Source organism: Corvus brachyrhynchos, unplaced genomic scaffold (genome assembly GCF_000691975.1).
Source record: "Corvus brachyrhynchos isolate BGI_N302 unplaced genomic scaffold, ASM69197v1 scaffold98, whole genome shotgun sequence".
In the NCBI taxonomy this organism is placed as follows: domain Eukaryota; kingdom Metazoa; phylum Chordata; class Aves; order Passeriformes; family Corvidae; genus Corvus; species Corvus brachyrhynchos.
The window spans coordinates 3414-18782 of record NW_008239762.1 but is presented as its reverse complement, the minus strand read 5'-3'; the positions used below and the strand labels follow the sequence as shown (position 1 = coordinate 18782).

At 52.5% G+C, this 15369-nt stretch overlaps 1 protein-coding gene across 1 annotated transcript in view; it reads left to right on the top strand.

Annotated features, from left to right (window-relative positions):
• Nucleotides 1-3282, top strand: part of LSS (lanosterol synthase (2,3-oxidosqualene-lanosterol cyclase)) — a 9792-nt gene extending 6510 nt beyond the window's left edge. Inside the window, exons 17-20 of the mRNA XM_017742785.1 lie at nucleotides 328-408; nucleotides 699-869; nucleotides 1185-1263; nucleotides 1350-3282. Of these exons, the coding sequence (XP_017598274.1) occupies nucleotides 328-408; nucleotides 699-869; nucleotides 1185-1263; nucleotides 1350-1541 (523 nt within the window). The 3' untranslated portion in view covers nucleotides 1542-3282. The remainder of the gene's footprint in view (nucleotides 1-327; nucleotides 409-698; nucleotides 870-1184; nucleotides 1264-1349) is intronic.
• The last annotated feature ends 12087 nt before the right edge of the window (nucleotides 3283-15369 follow it).

The window sequence follows — 15369 nt, the reverse complement described above, 5'->3', positions numbered from 1 at the left end:
AAGTAGGGGCTGATCGTCCTCTAGCTGGTGCGCTTTGCTCTCAGTTACTCTCCCTTTCAGCCCAGGTAGAACAGGTACCTTGTGCATTGCACAAGACCCAGAGAAGTCTGGGGTGGCTCCAGCTCCTGTGGTCCCAGTTCTGCTGACAGCTGAGTTAGCTGGGACTGGGCTGCTGGTACTGCTGGGACTGGGCATGGTTGGGCCATAGGGGAAGGCAGGCTGCAGCTCTGTGCCTGGCTCTTCTCTTCAGTGAACACAGCTGTGTTGCAGCCTGCCTCTCCCTGGGGCCTCGCACCTCTGACAGTGCTGCTCTCCCCTTCCTCCTAGGAGCTGGGGGGTTTGTTTCACCTATGGCACCTGGTTTGGTCTGGAGGCGTTTGCCAGTATGCAGCACATGTACCACGACGGGTGAGAAGGGGATGTCTGGGTTCCCTGCCCCTACCTACCTCCTTGGACAGGGTAGGACTGCATGGTGGGGCTGGATGGATGCCCTGGATGCACATGGACTCTCCTGCCTCAGGGACTGTTCCTCCCAAATCCTGTGCCTGCAGTGTGGCCAGGGCACTTGCTGCCTGACCCTCAAACTCTCGGGGCAGTCCTGGCCATGGGCACCGCTTCTCTTTGCAGCTGAGAGCTGTGGGCATCCAAACACTCTATGTCCCCCAGTCCTGTCTTGATTCTGGCCCCTATCGCTGCAGGACTGTCTGCCGAGAGGTGGCCCAGGCCTGCCAGTTCCTCGTCTCCAAGCAGATGGCAGATGGCGGGTGGGGAGAGGATTTTGAGTCCTGTGAGCAGCGCACGTATGTGCAGAGTGCTGAGTCGCAGATCCACAACACCTGTTGGGCCCTGCTGGGGCTCATGGCTGTCAGGTAAGAGCAGCCCCACCTGGCTGCAGTGCTCAGGGAAAAGGAGGTGCAAGCTGGCTTGGGTGACCTTGGGCCTGGCTGGTGTGACCCAGTGCAAAGCAAAGCTTTTGATCGTGACTACAGGCCTCCAGCCTGGGAAAATGGTGCCATATTCATAATATCTAGTGTCTTGGGGTTGTGGGGAGCCCTTCCCAAAGCACTCAGCATGCCTGGGGCAAGCTTGGGGCAGCCTAGAGGTGGTTGAGTTCCCCAGGCACGTGGATGGGGGCTTGCAGATGGTTTGGATAAAGATGCTCACATCTCCCTTGTGCTTTGCAGGTACCCTGACATCGGTGTGCTGGAAAGGGGCATTAAAGTGTTGATGGATAAGCAGCTGCCCAATGGGGACTGGCCTCAGGTACATCTTTAGCCTTTCCAAGGTGTTCCTGAACACACAGCAGTCCCCTATCACTCATACTATTCTGCTCTCTGCTTGTCTCCCAGGAGAACATTGCTGGAGTGTTCAACAAGTCATGTGCCATCAGTTATACTGCGTACCGCAACATCTTCCCCATCTGGACGCTGGGGCGGTTCTGCCGGCTGCACCCCAACAGCCCTCTGGCTGGGCAGCTGCCAGCCAGAGCCAGACCCTCAGCTGGGGCGGGGCAGGAGGAGCAGGGAGCCCTGTCTGCTTGAACCTGGGATGCTGGGGATGCCATGGCCCTGGACTTGTCTTGGATCCCAGCATCTGCATGGGGCCATAGGGGTGTGTGCTGTGTGGGCTCAGTGCTGACTAACTTAGCATGTGGACTCCTGCCTCTGACAGGGAGGGGTGCTGCGCCAGCGCTGTAGAGCCTCTGCTTGCTGTTGAACCTCTTCTAAACATTCCCTTTCTAAGGTTTTTTCCAGGTATATTCTCCATCCCCAGATGGGGAGTGAAGTGCCTTTTCAGACCATTTAGAAGATCTGACAAAGCAGCCAAGCTGTGTCGTATTCCACATCTGGACAGACTCTCATCCTGGCTTGCAAGGCTGCCTTTTATCATTGCAAGCTGTCTGTCTATACCAAGAGTGTGGGATTTGGGGCCTCCCCTGTGCCCACCATCAGGGGGGTGGAGGCACTGCACAATCCTTGCTGAGCTGACCTCCGTACTGTGGGTGCCAGTGATGGCCTTTGAATTGCTCTCTCTGCTCTGGAGCCTGTGCTGGGAGGGGAAGGACACCTGTCCTCCCCCAGGTGTCCGGGAAAAAGGAGTACTTTGCTTAATTTTGTTATTGTTCTGTCCCCCGGCTGGTGGCACCTAGCTTCCGCAGGTGAAGTCACCATCAGCCCTTGGAAAAGGGGCAGCTGAAGTAGAAAGCCATGAGGTGGTTGGCATCATGGCACAGCCTGAGCCCCAGGGCTCCAGCCTTCCCCCAGCTCAGGCCATGGTGCCGTGGGGCCTTCACAGGTCATTGTCAGAGCAGGAAATCAAAGGGATAATAAATTGCTAAGGGTGATGCAAGAGGAACTTCACTGTGTTCTCCTTTCTGTTTGCTAATGTGTGTCCCAGGCAGAGGGGAGCTGGCACAGCAGCCTCATGTCATGTGGCTTGGGTTGCCTGTCCCCAGACGTATGGGCACCATCTCCACCAGGCTATGCTGGGAGCCTGTGCCTCCTCTAATGCATTTAGCCCCAGAAAAATATAATCAAGGAAGCAGCTGACTAAAGGGGAATGATCACTTCCATCATCCTGCTGCTTACACTCATGCAGATAAGCAAGATAGAAAAACTTACTTAAGAAGATTCAACTCAGGCTGTCTCAACTCAGCCCTGTTTGCCTTTTCCAAATTCTGGACATCTTTACACCTGTCTGTGATATTACTCTGCATATAAATTTCTTGCTGTAACTGAATTATTCAAGTGTCATACGGTGATGTGTCTTGAGAGGACATGGCTGTGTGGATTTCACCTCTTGTTAAAATCTGCTCCAAGCTGCAATTTCGGATTGAGCACATGCAGAAGAGATAAAGTAGATACAGGATATATTCAGTATAATTCTTGTTTGATGGAAACTGCTTCTTCCAGGAGTCCTCTGACACTCTTCCCAGGAATCTTCTAGAGTGTTTTGATCTCTGATTTCAGAGATCCCAGGTGTCAGCCCTAGGCTACTCCCAGGATGCTACCTGAGGTCATTTTTCTCCTTTGGAGAAACTCTCAGCTCTGGCATCTATCCAAGATTCATCCCAGGCATCTGGAGTCTTTTGATCTATGGTTTTGGGACCTGACATCCTTGGTGGCAGCTCCAGACTTCTCCAAGAAAACTTACTGAGATTATTTTTCTGTTTTGGAGGAAATCTGTTTCTGTTTCTCATGAGTTGTAGCGCATGAAAAGAGAGCTACAAATGGAGACTGTTTTTTTACATGCAATAAAAAGAGAGCCAAGACTTAGCCATGACCGTGGTGATCCTAAGCACTGTCTCTTGTCATGATGCCACCCACTTTGTCCCACATGCACTTCCAGTGTCACGGTACACTTAAGGCAAGTGACCCTTAGGGTCCGTACAGGGACAGGTACTGTTTAATATTTTTATGAATGACATAGATGAAGGGATTGAGTGCACCCTCAGCAAGTTTGCAGATGACGCCAAGCTGAGGGTGCAGTGACACCCTGAAGGACTGAATGTGATGCAGAGGGACCTGGACAAGCTTGAGAAGTGGCCCATGAAAGCCTCATGAGATTCAACAAGACCAAGTGCTGGTGCTGCACCCGGGTCAGGGCAACCCCCAGCATCAATCCAGCTTGGGGGATGAAGGGATTGAGAGCAGCCCTGCCAAGGAGGACCTGGGGATGCTGGTGTGTGAGAGCCGGACGTGCCTCGGCCATGTGCGCTCTCCCCCGAAACCAACCATGTCCTGGGCTGATCCCACAGCGTGGGCAGCAGGAGAGGGGATCTGCCCCTTTGCCCTGCTCAGGTGAGACCTGAGCACCTGCAGAGTTGCCTCCAGCCCTGGGGTCCCACCACAGGAAGGACATGGAGCTGTTTGAGAGAATCCAGAGGAGACCACAGAGATGTTCCAAGGGCTGGAGCCCTCTGCTATGAGGAAAGGGTGAGAGCTGAGGGTGTTCAGCTTGGAGAAGAAAAGGCTCTAGGGAGACCTTAGAGCCTCTTCCAGTGCCTAAACGGCTTCCAAGAGAGCTGGAGAGGGACTTTGGACAAAGCCCTGGAGAGCCAGGACAACAGGTAATGGCTTCACACTGCCAGAGGTCAGGGTTAGATGGGATATTGGGAAGAAATTCTCTCCTGTGAGGGTGCTGAGGCCCTGGCACAGGGTGCCCAGAGAAGCTGCGGCTGCCCCATCCCTGGAAGTGTCCAAGGCCAGGTTGGATGGGGCTTGGAGCAACCTGGTCTGGTGGAAGGTGTCCTGGCCCATGGCAGGGGGGTGCAATGAGATGAGCTTAAGGTCCCTTCCAGCCCAAGCCATTCCCCAACTCCATAACTTTATGACCTGCCTGTTGCTGAGTGTGGGGCACTGCCAAGGAATGGGAGTCGCAATGAGGAAGCAATGGCATGAAGCAGCACTTCCCACTGTCTCCCTGCCCAGGCAGCAACTGAACCTGTGGGAGCAGCTCTTTGCTGTTCAGATGGGATTCCATGCTCCAGCATGGAGTCTGGCTTGGGCAGGAGGTGCTGGGCCCATCCCTGCTGACCCAGGCTGTGTGATGAGCTCCCCAGGGCAGGATGGGGGGTCCTAGGCCATGGGTTTGTGCCAGAGTCTCCACAAGGAGGTGGGCAAGATGAACACGGAGCAATCCAGCATGGGACAGGACATAAAGAGGGTGCAGCAGGCATGTGGGCAGCTGAGCTGCCACCAGTTCCCCTGGGAGGGAGCTAAACCCTCACCCCCTCCTCATCCCTCCCTTTGTCTCCCTGTCACCCCTGCCCTGCATCCCTGGATGGTGTGGGGTACTTGACTCTGGCTTTGGCTCTTTGTGGGGTACTTGACTCTGGCTCCGTGAACTGGGGTTTCAGAGAACAGGGCATGGGGACAGGGTGGGGGGTGCTGAGTCTACCCTTGCTGCTGCTCTTCTTGTGCCCCATCAACCTGGTCCCATTTGCCTTCTTCTTCCAGGAGCGCTATGGGGTCTGGTCTGCCTCTGCTGAGCCCCCCACTTCATCCATGGACACCCCCAGATCAAGTTTAGAGTTGGAGAGGAAGGGACCAGGTATGCAGCTGGCAGCCAGGACCAGAGCCAAGGGACACAGCTTGTTTCCCTGGAGACCCAAACAGGAATGCAGAGAGTACTAGGGATCCCTGAGAAGTGGGTAGGTGCTCCCTCAGATCCAGTGTGGTGCCTGTGCCACCACCTTGGGAATGTAGTCCAGTTCCACCAGCGTTAAGAGCACCATCCTGAGGACACACCCAGCATCCTGGCACAGCCAGACCACCATCCCAGGGATGCAGCCAGAAACCCCTGGCACCCAGACCGCCATCCCAGAGATGCAGCCAGCATCTCCAGGGACCCAAGGAGGAGGAGCAGGCCTTCAGCCATGTTCCACTGGCATGAAACCCAGTCTTCCTCATGCTCAGAAAGCCCATGCTGCAGACACTCCTGGTGCTCTGGGGACACACAGAGGGATGCCACAAGCTAGGTGGCATGGGGATACCTTGGGTAAGAGCCAGCCCTGAGGGCAAGACCCCCTGACTGACAGTGTGTTCCCTTGGACCATGCCCTTCTAGGCCAGGAGAGCATCATCAGCGAGCTGGACCAGCTGTGGAGACAGGTGTCCTCCCTGCAGGACCTGGCCAGTGACCTGCAGGGTGAGAAGGACAAGGTGAGCCAGCAGCAGTCCCAGAGGGATCTGCAGCAATGCAGGATGGCATTTGGGCAGGAAGGAGGCAGCTGAGGGGAGCCTGTGCTGGGACAACATGGGGTCCATGTCCTGATTCTGCCACCACTGCCCATCCCAGATCAGGCAGCTGGAGCATGCCGTCAGAAAGCTGAGGGAGGATGGAGCCAAGTGGAAGGCAGGCATGAGCGATCAGCTCTCCCTGCAGCTGGGTAAGAGGGTGGGAGAGGTTTTTGTACCCCATGGGACTGCAAAGGGAGCCCAGTGGTGCTGGGAGCATCCCAGTTTGGGGGCAAGAGACACCACCTGAGGGACCCCATGGAGGCAAAGTCTGCCCCTGCCCCCATCAAGCTGTCCAGGTCTGCACTGCTGGAGACAAAACAGGAGCTGGAGGAGCTGGGAGAGACAAGGAAGAGCATGCTGGATCAGCTGATGTCCAGGAGGGCTGACCAGCCACAGGAGCAGGTGAGGTCCTCAGGGAGCAGTCCCACCACCTCCCAGCTCAGAGGGGTGCTCCTGGCAGAGTTCCTGACCATATCCCTCAGCTGGATGGAGTCTCTGACCCTCAACAGTACCTGAGTCTGGTGCTGCATCTGTCCCACCTCAGAGGTAATTTCTTCTCCCCTCCCTGCAGATGGACAAACTGATGGCAATGGTGAGCATGCGGCAGGAGCAGGAGAAGGCAGCATGCTCCAGGTGCAGCTCAGACACCAGAGTGCATGTTGGGGAGCTCTTCCTGCACTATGAAAAGCTCCAGGAGCTGGCACATTCCCTGGAGTCACGGCTGCCCATGGTTGGATGTGGGGAGGGAGCTGAGGTGGCCAAGCCAGGTAGGCAGACTGCAGCACAAGGGGCTTGGTTGGGGGCTGCCAGAGCCTCCCTGCTGCTTGGGCTTTGCTGTACTGGGGGGAAACCTCTCTCTGCCCCCAAATTGGCTTGGACATGTCAGCAGCTTGGAAGGACATTAAAGCCTTGATGCAAATGTCCTTCTGTCACTGAGGGCCCATGGCCATTGTCTGAGTATCCTGGCTCTGTCCCTGTGGAGCAGCTGGGCCCCTCTTGCATGGCAGCACCTTGTCATCCTCCCTGAAGCAGGACAAGGAGCTGCTGCAGCACATTCAGGATATTTTCATGCACCTGCAATGGGAATGTGAGGGGCTCAGCTCTGTCACAGGGGGCCTCCTGCAAGACTCCCAACAGAAGGAGAAAGATACTGAGGTGTGTGGCTGAAACCCTTGCAGTAACAGAACATCCCCCAACCTGTGGACTGCAAGGGATCTGTCCCCCTGCCAATCCATGTGGGTTCAAAGTACCTTTCCCTGGGTTTTTCTGGGGGTGGACATGGTGGGTGCTCATCTAGCCAGGACGCAGTGACATTCCTTTTTGGGATGCTTTCTGTGTTGGAAGGCTCTGTTCCAGTCCCTGGAGAAACTGAAGAAGGACAAAGAAGAGGAGCAGTACCTATTGCTGACAGTAATATGGGGTATAGTCTTGGGGGGCTCCAGTGCCAGACCAAGGGGTCCCAGGCAGGATGATAAAATGCCCCTTGTCCCTTGGGGGCTGGGTGGAAGAACTGGCCTAGAGGGAAGGAGGATTTCCAGACCAGCTGTGGTCTGCCAGGTCCCTCTGTCTCCCTCCAGGTGCCTTTGGCTGGTGGGACCAACCCAGCAGGGGTGATGAAACAAGTGGGGCCACACTTTCTGGAAAGGGGCACAATCCCTCTGCACCTGAATGTTCTGCCTCTGTCATTCTTCCACCCTTTTCTCACCACTCTCCTGCCTTCTAGAAAGCTAAAGAGCTGGCAAAGCAGCTCTGGGCACCAAAGTCAATTGCACCCAGTTTGAGGCATGCATGGAGTGGCTGGAGGAGAGGATGCAGGAGGTGCTGAGCCAAGTGTCCAGCCAGGAGCAGTGCTGGCACGAGGTGCAGAAGCAGCTCAGTGACATCACAGACAGCAAGGTGAGGGTGCCTTGTCCCGCTGTGTAAAACTGGCACCTTGAAGGCTTGGCAGCCTGAGGCAGCATCCCTCTGAGAATCCCCTCCTGGCTTTTTCCTGGGGACCATGTCCCATCCTGGGGCAGCTGGCTGAGGTGTGCATCTGTCCATAACTGGATCACCTGGAGCTGGGACCTTTCCGAAAGCAGCTGGAGAAGACCTGGAAGAGCATCAAGGAGCCCAAGGAGGGGATGAAGACAGAGCATGATGACACTGCTGGGATTGAGTGTGATGGGACATTGATGGCTTTGGGGACAACAAGGGCCCTGTTCCTTCCAGCTGTCCCAGCCAGTGCCCGTCTGGTATCGGACCAATATAGCTGCCAAACAAACCATGGGGATGCTGACGAAGCAGCTGTGCCTTTTCCCCCCACCAGTAGCAGGTTCCCCACGTGAAAGGAGACAGGAAGAGGGGGCACCTGAGGACAGAGCCCTCCTGAACCAAAACTGGGGTGTGGATGCAGAGGCTTCCAGGAGCAAGTGTGGGGGATGGTGACTTGTCCCCCGGGAAGGGATGCAACACGTGGTGCCCTAGAGCTGAACCGTGACTTGCCTTCCTGGCAAGCCACAGCACAGTCATTAACAAATCGATTAAACCAGTTCGAGGGCTGGCTGGGCAGCAAAGGTGCCTGTGTCCTTCACCTTGCATCAGCCACAAGGGTGGGACCATGCTGGGGGATGCGGGAGAATCCAGGCTCCAAAACCTGTGGTTCTGCCTGCAAATGCTGTGGCTCCTGCAGTGATGGGCCCAGCACCATCCTGCTGCCTGCAAGGCGGCAGAGCTGCATCCCCCCAGGAGCTCACCCAGACCTTTTCTCCCCACCATAAGCAGATGTTGGCCCCTTATGGAACCTCAGCATGCAGGTTCCTGGCCCATGAGTAGCATCTGGCACAGGTGACATCAGGGGACTGTGTGGGGGGGACTGGGGGAGGTGGGTGCTGGCAGTGCCCTACTGTGCCAGGCATGAGGGTGCCTTGGAGGTCTGACCTTGCTGAGCCCTGTCTGTAGCCCCGTCCATGGGCAGAGGGTGGGGACCCCTCTCCGAGGGGTGTAAGGTAGAGAATGCCATGGGGTACAAACCTGTGGGTCTTGGGGCGCTGCCCCGAGCAGGGGTGGGTCTTTTGTCCCCTGTCACCCACTCAAGACTCCTGCCCTCCACAGGCACTTCGACACTGCCCTGTGCTTGCCACCACTGCCCCTGAGCCTCACTGAGCACCCCCACACTGTCACAGTTGAGATGGATGCAACACTCAACGAATCACACACACCAGCTCCGTTCAGAAGGCAAAAAGCTTATCTTTAATACCACACAGTGTCTTTTATAGTTTCTTAGCTGTTTACATAGTGTTAAAGCACAAAAAGCTTAATTCAACCAATCACCACACACCACTGGGTGAACACATGATAATCATGCAGCATGTTTTTCTACCTGTAATTCAGCTATGCCTCTTTCTCACGGTCCTTATCTAGCAGAAATAACAGGCCTGAGCCATGATTTTACAAAGGCAACAAGGCCTTCATTTTATAAGGTTTTACCTGTATGCAACATCACACCATTGCCAAGGAGGAGCCACAGCACAGCCACAGGTAGGGGACCTGAGCACCCATCCCTGGCACCCAGTGTTTAGGGAGGGCTGACAAGGGAGAACTTTTCCCTGGGTGGGGGCAGAAGGGGCTTAGGGCGCCTGGGTAGGGAGCAGAGAGGGGCTGCAGGCAGTCAGCTGTGCTTGCCCTAGGTCTGGCAAGTTTAGAGACCCTCTGTGCTCCCCTGTCTAGCCAGGTGTCTGTCACAGGGGTACTGAAGCCACATGTGATGAGTTGTGTCTGGTCTCAGTCTGACCTCAGGTTTGGTGGGGAGCCAGTTTCCTTCTGTAAAAGGAGTTCCCAAAACCAAGCCCTGCATCAGGGACAGCCCAGATCCCGGACCTGCCATGGCAATGGCCAGCTCACCTGCCCATGGGGAAAGAAACAGCAGATCCAGCCCAGTGGGATGGGTGTGGGTCTCATGCAGCAGGTGGAGGGGAGGCAGAAGGGACATGTCCCACTGGGAAGCATTCCTGACTCACTCCCTGGTGCAGTGGGGTGAAGCCCAGGGTGCCACAGTGCTGGGCACTGAGCCTCCCCATGCCCATCCCACAGGAAGGCAGTAATTGAGTGCAAGATCCCCCCTGTGCAGCAGTGCTGCAGAGGCCAGAACACCAGCACCTGCACAGCACAGCGTCTCCAGACCACCCACTTCAGGACACAGCTCCAGCCCCTCCCCAGCAAGGTAGGGATGGCAAAGGTAAGGATACAGTGGGGGTAACCAAGGTTGGGAGAGTGATGCTGAGCATGGGGGGGGGGGGATCTGTGCCTCAGTTTCCCTAGGGAGAGCTGGGTAGGGAGGGTTGTTTGTGGATGCTGAACTGGACCCCACGGAGCAGCCACCCACTCTTTTCTTCCCAGCTCATTGCCACCATGGTGCTGGGCACAGACAGATGCCTCTCACAGGTACGTGCCAGTAGCACAGACCTGACATTCTGGACAAGGTCTGGGGTGGGATGGGGAGTGGCACAAGCAGGATGGATGAGGAGAACTGGCAGGTGGGATGCCTGGTCCCCAGGGGTGTTGGAGCCAGAGCAAGGTGGGGGTGATGTACCGCTGAGCTTAAATTACATTTAGCACATCTCCGTAATTGCAGCCTCAGCAACTGTAGGTGCCTATGGGGTGGGTCAGCAATCACGTTGGGTGCCGGACTGCGGGAGCTTGGGTGGTTCAGACGGTCGGGACAGACAGAGACGAGAGATCTCTGAAGTCAGATCTTGGAACATGCGGTTTATTGCAAAGGGCGTGGGTATAGGGGCACTGCTTAGAGCTGCCAGCTGCAGCTCGGAGCAGGCCCAAGAGAGCAAGAGAGTAAGCGGGTAAGTAAAGAGAGAGAGCGAGAGGAATGAGAGTGAAGAAGAAGAAGTGAGAGAGAGTGTAGTAAGAGTGTGTGTAAGAGTGTCTGAAGTTCTGGTTACCATAAAATAAATCATCTTCTATTCTAATTGTCACTAACCAATCTAATACAAGATACAAATCCTATAGCATTTACATACAGCCTATAAGAGTTCTTATATTACCATAGAGTGTTACATCTTAACTTCTAAAAACTACTCTTTGGACCCCTTCTGCTGAGCTAGTAGGGTCTGCTCTGACCCTTGGACCTGCCTGCAAGCAGAGGGTATTGTTCAATCAAGAGGGGATTACCTTCAGTCGGCCATACCATTGTTTTCCAGTTGTTCAGTAACTAAGACTTGGTATTTCAAAAGTGGCTTTCATTTCGATGTCGCCTGCAGTTTTCATATTCCCAAAATCTTTTGTCAGGCAATCATATTTATAAGGCTTTCCTGTTTCATCTTCCCCAACAAGCAACGGCAACTACAAAAGAAGAAACAGAAAACAGACATAATGGAAAGAGTCAAGATGAGGCCAGATTGCAAGGAACAAACAAGAACAACTCAACAAAAAGGAAAATGGAAATTTTAGCATGGGCAGATCACAACCACCAACTCACAGCCACCAACTCACGAAACTCACCAACTCAAAAGAAGACTAATCATGCAAACTAATTAGCCTAAGAAGTGAGGGAAGCATTTAACCAATAAATGATAGAATACTAATTAATGAAAGAATGATGTAACTTTCAGTCAATGAACATTAATGTTGTTGCTAAAATTTATAAATAGTGCATATTTTTGATAGTGCATTGGCGTTGTGGATTTGCCACCCAGCCCCCTTTTCTGTGCAGCAAATAAAACAAGTACCTCGACTCTGTGTGGGGATTGGCCTCTTGTGCACTGAGTGAAAGAACCCATTTTGGGACAATAAGGCCCTGGCAAGTGAGGGATAACAGTGATTTTGAAACACATGAACAGAGGAGCTGTAGGAAACGTCAGCCCCTGGACAGGAGAGGCCCCTAGACATTATCCCTGCTAAGACCTAGTCCTGGGACACAGACTGACTTGGGAAGGGACGAAAGTGAAAACTGCCAGAAGCAAGAGGTGAGTCAGGATCATCCGTTAGGAAGTCGATGAGCAGTACAAAAGAGCGCAAACAACAAAATCAGCATGGTAAAAACTACAAAATCAGCAGGTAAGAGTCTTTAAGAGAGAGTAAACCCTGTGAGGGAGAGAACAGAAGAATAGATCCAACCCCAATGGTGTTTCTCTTGCATTAGACACAGATTCACAGAACCATTAAGGCTGGAAAAACCCTCTAAGATCATGGAGTCCAACTGTTAACCCAGCGCTGCCAAGGCCACCACTAGCCCATGTCCCCAGGTGCCACATGGAAGCTCAGGTTCTTGCAAAATTCCAAATTTTGGGTTACCTGAGACCATTGCAGTTTAATCTCAGACCATTACCAGGAAAATTCTCTGCAATGACAGGCTGAGCATTTCTGACTTCCACTGGTGCACTGTGTATGTGGAAAGATGCACTGGCTCAACAACCATCATCCAGACCAGATGCCACTGTCACCATCACAGGCCTGGAAGGCATTTTGAGTGAGAGTTGAAAATGCAATCCATTGAACAGCCATGTGCTTGTGGCACTGCCGTGCTCCACCTTCCGAATCTGGTTCCAGTGTTCTAAAGCCAATCCCTACGCAGACGGATTTCCTTCGTGTTTAACAAGACCCTTCCCTTCTTGAGATGCATTTTAAAACACCAGGTGGATTTGGACACAAAGCTATACTCTGCTGGTAAACTGAACAAGAGCCTTGGAGGAACAATCAGAAAAATCCTGAGAAAGTAAAGAAGATAAGGACATGGTTTTTTTCTTAAACCTATGTAGATACAAAAATGCTGCTAGCAAGGATTTTCTTGCTATTTTCTAAGTCCATGAGAGACTTTTCTCTCACGCAGAAGAGGTAGCAGAGTATGTGAACAACCGAACACTTGCAACCTGGAAAAGTCTTGTTTATAGTATAGTAGAAAAATATTTTGGCAATGGATGTTTTAGGATTTTAGCCAATCACCCCAAGGGGTGGCTGATCCTTTGTCCAATTAGACTATGAAGAAAAAAGTCTATAAAAGAGTTTGTAAAATAATTAAATAAATCAATCTTGCTGCACAATTCCTGCCTGCTGGATCTTCTCTCCTCCTCCTCCCTATGGCTGCGGGACATGGTGATATACCCTAGGGCCCAGGCCAGCAGTAATAAACCTATTCTTTCTTTTCCTGAATACTAAAAGATAATGAAAAGCAAACCAAATGGAAAGCATGTTATGGGTGTACATGGCTCTGATATCCAAAAATGCATCCAAGGGAGAGGTCATCTGCCCAGTATTTCACACAGTGACCATGAGACCTCATCTGGTCATTGACACAACTCTTTGTATCTGGACATCCCTCACAGTGTAACAGTGCAAATTTCTGACTAATGCAAATTTCAGGTACAAGTCATGGTGGCAACAAGTGTCTGTTCTGGAGAGGGTTCCTCTCACCTGGGTTGGCATTTGCTGACTTGACAATTCTTTGATCATAACTCCAGTTTACCTGGAAAGAGCTCAGGACATGCCCTCCCACATTAATTAACACCAGGGGAGGTTACGGTGGTCTCTCCCACCTGCCACGTCATCTCTTGGGGTCCAGCTTTCAAGGACTCTAATGTTTGGGAAATCCATCCACTGTACAAGTAACAGAGGCATTCTGGGAACAGTGATTATAGCAAAGTGGGGACTAAAAAAAACCGTCTGTCAGAAGATGACCTTTATCCCACCAACAGAATGTTTGAAGCATCTGAGGAAAGAAGCCAGAGAGGGCATATGTAGAAACCTGTCACTAGTCCTGCAAAGGTAAGCAGAGGGATGAAAAAGAAAGTGTTACAGGTCTTAGAGACAAATAAGCCTGCTTGTTTTAGAGAAGTTTTGTACTGAATGATTCTGAGGAGTTACCAGACAGTCTCCTTCCTATCTTAAAAATCCAATAAATCTGTCCAAAAAACCCTCTTTTAAAAGAAAGTTTTGGGCTTTCTTTGTGGACAATCCCAAGAGGAATGAGTTTGTCTCCTTGGAAACTGCCTCCAAAGAGCTGGAGAGGGAAAAAAGCCAGGGAGGTGATAGAGTACTAGGGATTTGCAGAACCAACCCACCCCCCCTCAGAGGGAGGAGGGTGTGTGGCCAGGCTGGCAGTGTTTCGTTTGTACCTAAACAAAAAGCTATTAAAAGAACTAACCCAGCTGCTACAAAGCCCCAGGAAAACATAGAGAGTACTGGGCAATTCAAGTGAAACGCCCAAAAGCAAGTTTTGAAATGTTTGAGAAGTAATGAAAATGTACAAGAAAGCAAAGATTCCATATTTAAAGGCAAACAAGTAGCTAAAGGTTGTCAATTGTGTTTAAAAGTGATGATTGCAGTGATGCAAGGTGTACGTAGGTGTAAATATGGGAGGGTGAAGTGTGGGAAGAGTGGTGAAGTGATTGTAGCTGAGAGGAAAAGCAGTAGTAGTGTTTTTGTATGTTGGGTTTGGGTTTGTGTGCTTTTGAGGCTGAGTTGTGTGAGGCAAAATGAAATGTTTTCTGAGTGCATATGGTGCTGGGTTTTGGTGTCCATCTCAGCCTGTGTGTTGCTGAGGCAAGTGCCCCTCAAGTGCTTGCATTTTCTGTGTGCCCAGCCCAGTCACAGAGCTGAGGTCTGTCGTGCAGGATGTAGCCTCTGATCAGTTCCCTTCAGCACCATTTGTAAAGTCACCAGGACTAAACTTCACCATAGGGAGAATCTTCAGAGTTGGAACTGTACCGGGCTGGAACTTGCATCTCTGGCGTTCATCAGCGCCGAGCTGGAAGTGAGTGAGTGTGGATACAAAAATGCTCTAGCAAGAATTTTCTTGGTGTTTTCTAAGTCCTTTCTCTCAAAGAAGATAGTAGCAGAGTTCTATAAACAATGAAACATCTGCAACCTGGAAAAGTCTTGTTTATAGTATAGTAGAAAAATGTTTTGGCAATGGATGTTTTAGGATTTTAGCCAACCACCCCAAGGGGTGGCTGATCCTTTGTCCAATTAGACTATGAAGAAAAAAGTCCATGAAAGAGTTTGTAAAATAATTAAATAAATCAATCTTGCTGCACAGTTCCTGCCTGCTGGATCTTCTCTCCTCCTCCGTATGGCTTCGGGACACGGTAACATACCCATAGGGCATTTTGATAAGTGAGCCACAAGGAGGGTTTGTCTTTCTGGTCCTTCCCCTTTCTTCACAGAAAGGCCACAAGCACATTAAGTGTGAGGGCTACATTTCACTATGGGACGACTGTCATTCTGTACGGGGCTCAAACCCGCGACTGTTGCATTCTTGACATCGTGCTTGAAGCAGCTCAGTGACTGTGAACATCGACTCGTCCTTTGATTCCCGACTGGGTATCCTGAAAGAAAGGCCTCCAACACTCTGACTGGCATCTACCCAGGGCACTCTTGCATCCCTGATTCCACAGGGACTCCGCTGCGGACACGGGGCCGGCCTGACCACACTGATGCCCCTGCCCTGGTTGTCCACGGGACATCGAGCGCTCGCTGGGTCCTCCCCGAGCCGCGGCCCCTACTCGGGGCGAGGCCCCCCCAGGGCACCCGGCAAAAAGAGCCCCGAGCAGAGACCTCAGTGCTGGGGGCTCCCAGGGAAAGCCGGCGGTGCTCGGCACGGCCTCAGACTAACCCGCCGGAGCGAGCGCCAGGGAAGGGCG